Genomic DNA, 2,193 nt, shown 5'->3' with positions numbered 1-2,193 from the left:
TGGATGTGCACAAGCACAGGGAACTCACTGAACAGTCACCATTCCCAGGGAGGGCAAAGGGGATTCCTTTCATTTTCCAGCTATTGTTTGGGAAAAGCCACCAGTGGCTGTGCTCTGTAACGTGCCCTGCACAACACCCAGGCTGGATCTGTGTGCCAGGGCCCAGAGCAGGGCCAGCTCTGCTGGTCAGTGACACAGGTGACCCAGCCAGGACACCAAGGCCACAGCAGGGACAGCCAGGCTGTCCTGGGAATCAGAGTGAGCTCACAGGACTCTGCCAGAGCTGGCTGCACTCTGCCACTGGGGAGGTGAGTGGAAGGGGCATTGATAAAAACAGGCTTCAAAGAACAGTGAGGTCCTACATGGGAATTCAGAGCTCCTGAGAGCCACAGGCGGGTTTGATCCCTTGCACAATGAAGGCTGAAGCCACAGGGTGCTGTACCCACCTCCATAGACATCAACTGTGCAGACAATTTTGTCCCCTGTCTTCAGCAGGTGACAGATGTTCAGAATTGCTCCTATGCCAGAGGAAAAAGCCAAGCCTGAGGAGAAAGGAGTCAGTGGCAGATGGGCCGTGTTTGATGTGACACAACAAGTCAGACTTGCCTTGGCCTTCCTCACTTTGCCTCTGAAAAGAACCTGTTCTGTCACTGTCTCACTGGGAACGTGGAGCCAGTGAAAGCAGGAGCTCGATGTGCACAGCACAGAACCAGCACAGACACTGGGACAAACTGGGACACACTGGAATGGGCTGGGAACGGGGGCTGCCTGCTCCCACTGCCTCCAGTGCTGCTGCACAAGGATGGATCCAGCTCAGCTCAGGCATCAGCCACTGTGAGGAAGCAGGAGACAAACCCAGGGGTGGAGCTGGACTTTTCTGAACGAGAAGTTCAGGGCTCTTCCCCACCTTGGAGCTGCTCCTGCCCACAACCAACAGCCAGAGCCGTGGTCACGGAATCATGGAATGGTTTGGGATGGAGGGACCCCAAAGTCCACCCAGTGCCACCCTGTGCCACGGGCAAGGACAGCTCCCACTGTCCCAGGCTGCTCCAAACCCTGTCCCACCCATGAGGTGCTCACAGTATTTGGCTCCATCGAGGGCGGCTGCAGCCTTTTCCAGGCAATCCCGAGTGGGGTTCCCACACCGGATGTATTTATAACCCTGCGGTGGAAATAGGAAACAAACATCAGAGAGAGCACCGGGAAAGTTTGGGATAAGCCTCTCCCGACCCCCGGCCGCTGTGGGAGCACAGAACCCCAGCTGGGTCCGGCTGGAAGGGAGCACAGCGGCTCCTCCGCTCCCATCACTGCTCAGCAGGGCCATCCCCGAGCACAGGGCACGGGATGGGGGGCGGCCGGCTCTGGGATGTCCCCAGGGAGGAGATTCCACCGCCTCCCTGGCGAGAGCCCCGCTCCCAGCGGAACGAGATGCTCGCGTTTGCCCGGGAGCTGCCACGTGGGGAAACACCGGCACCGGGAGCTGCCTCCCCTTCCCCGGACCTGCCGCCTCACGGACCCCCGGCCGGGACACGCTGGGGCCGGAGCAGGACTCGGTGCCCCGGTGGCGGCCGCACTCACCTCGTTCTTCCCGGGCGCCCGCTGCTCGAATACGGTGGTGAGCGTGATGGGCGGCACCACGGCCAAGGAACTCCACTGCTCGGGCTCCTGCCCGACGTGGATGGCATGGGTGGCGAAGCGCTCGAAGGGTGGAAGGAAACCAGGGTAGTTCTCACCTGCCATGGTCGCGGCTCTGGGAGCGGCTGTGGGACCGTCCCTCAGCCCGGCTGCATTTAGCGACACCGCGGGCTCGGCGGGGCGGGACTTTCGCGCCCCCTCATTGGCTGCGGCGCCGGCGGGGCGGGGCCCCCGCGCCCTCCCATTGGCTGCAGCTGGGGCGGGGCCCGCCCTGCACAGGCAGCGCCAGCCCGCTGGGGGGCGCCCCGCTCCGCGCGCTGTGGGGCCGCTCCCGGGCGCCTTTCCCGGATCCGGGGACGCCTTTCCCGGGGAATAACCGGGAATAATCCCGGGGAATAACCGGGAATAATCCCGGGGAATAAACGGGAATAATCCCGCAGCACGCGGCTGATCCACAGGGGAGCGGAGTGCTCACTGCCCGGCTGCGCTGCCTGCAGCACCTCAGCACCGGGGAACAGCTCCGGGCGCGGCACAGGCCGGGGGGCACCTGCTGGGTCA

The 2,193-nt window shown here is 63.1% G+C and overlaps 1 protein-coding gene across 1 annotated transcript in view; it reads right to left on the bottom strand.

Annotated features, from left to right (window-relative positions):
• The window catches only part of CTH (cystathionine gamma-lyase), a 15,043-nt gene extending 13,244 nt beyond the window's left edge, over positions 1–1,799 (bottom strand). The window contains exons 1-3 of the mRNA XM_019007606.2: positions 1,579–1,799; positions 1,081–1,162; positions 268–542 (exon numbers count right to left, since the gene is read on the bottom strand). Of these exons, the coding sequence (XP_018863151.1) occupies positions 268–542; positions 1,081–1,162; positions 1,579–1,740 (519 nt within the window). The 5' untranslated portion in view covers positions 1,741–1,799. The remainder of the gene's footprint in view (positions 1–267; positions 543–1,080; positions 1,163–1,578) is intronic.
• Between the last annotated feature and the right edge of the window lie 394 nt (positions 1,800–2,193).

This window comes from Parus major, chromosome 8, assembly GCF_001522545.3.
Source record: "Parus major isolate Abel chromosome 8, Parus_major1.1, whole genome shotgun sequence".
Taxonomy (NCBI): domain Eukaryota; kingdom Metazoa; phylum Chordata; class Aves; order Passeriformes; family Paridae; genus Parus; species Parus major.
Note: the sequence above shows the minus strand (reverse complement) of the source record. Positions and strands in the feature narration are given on the sequence as shown.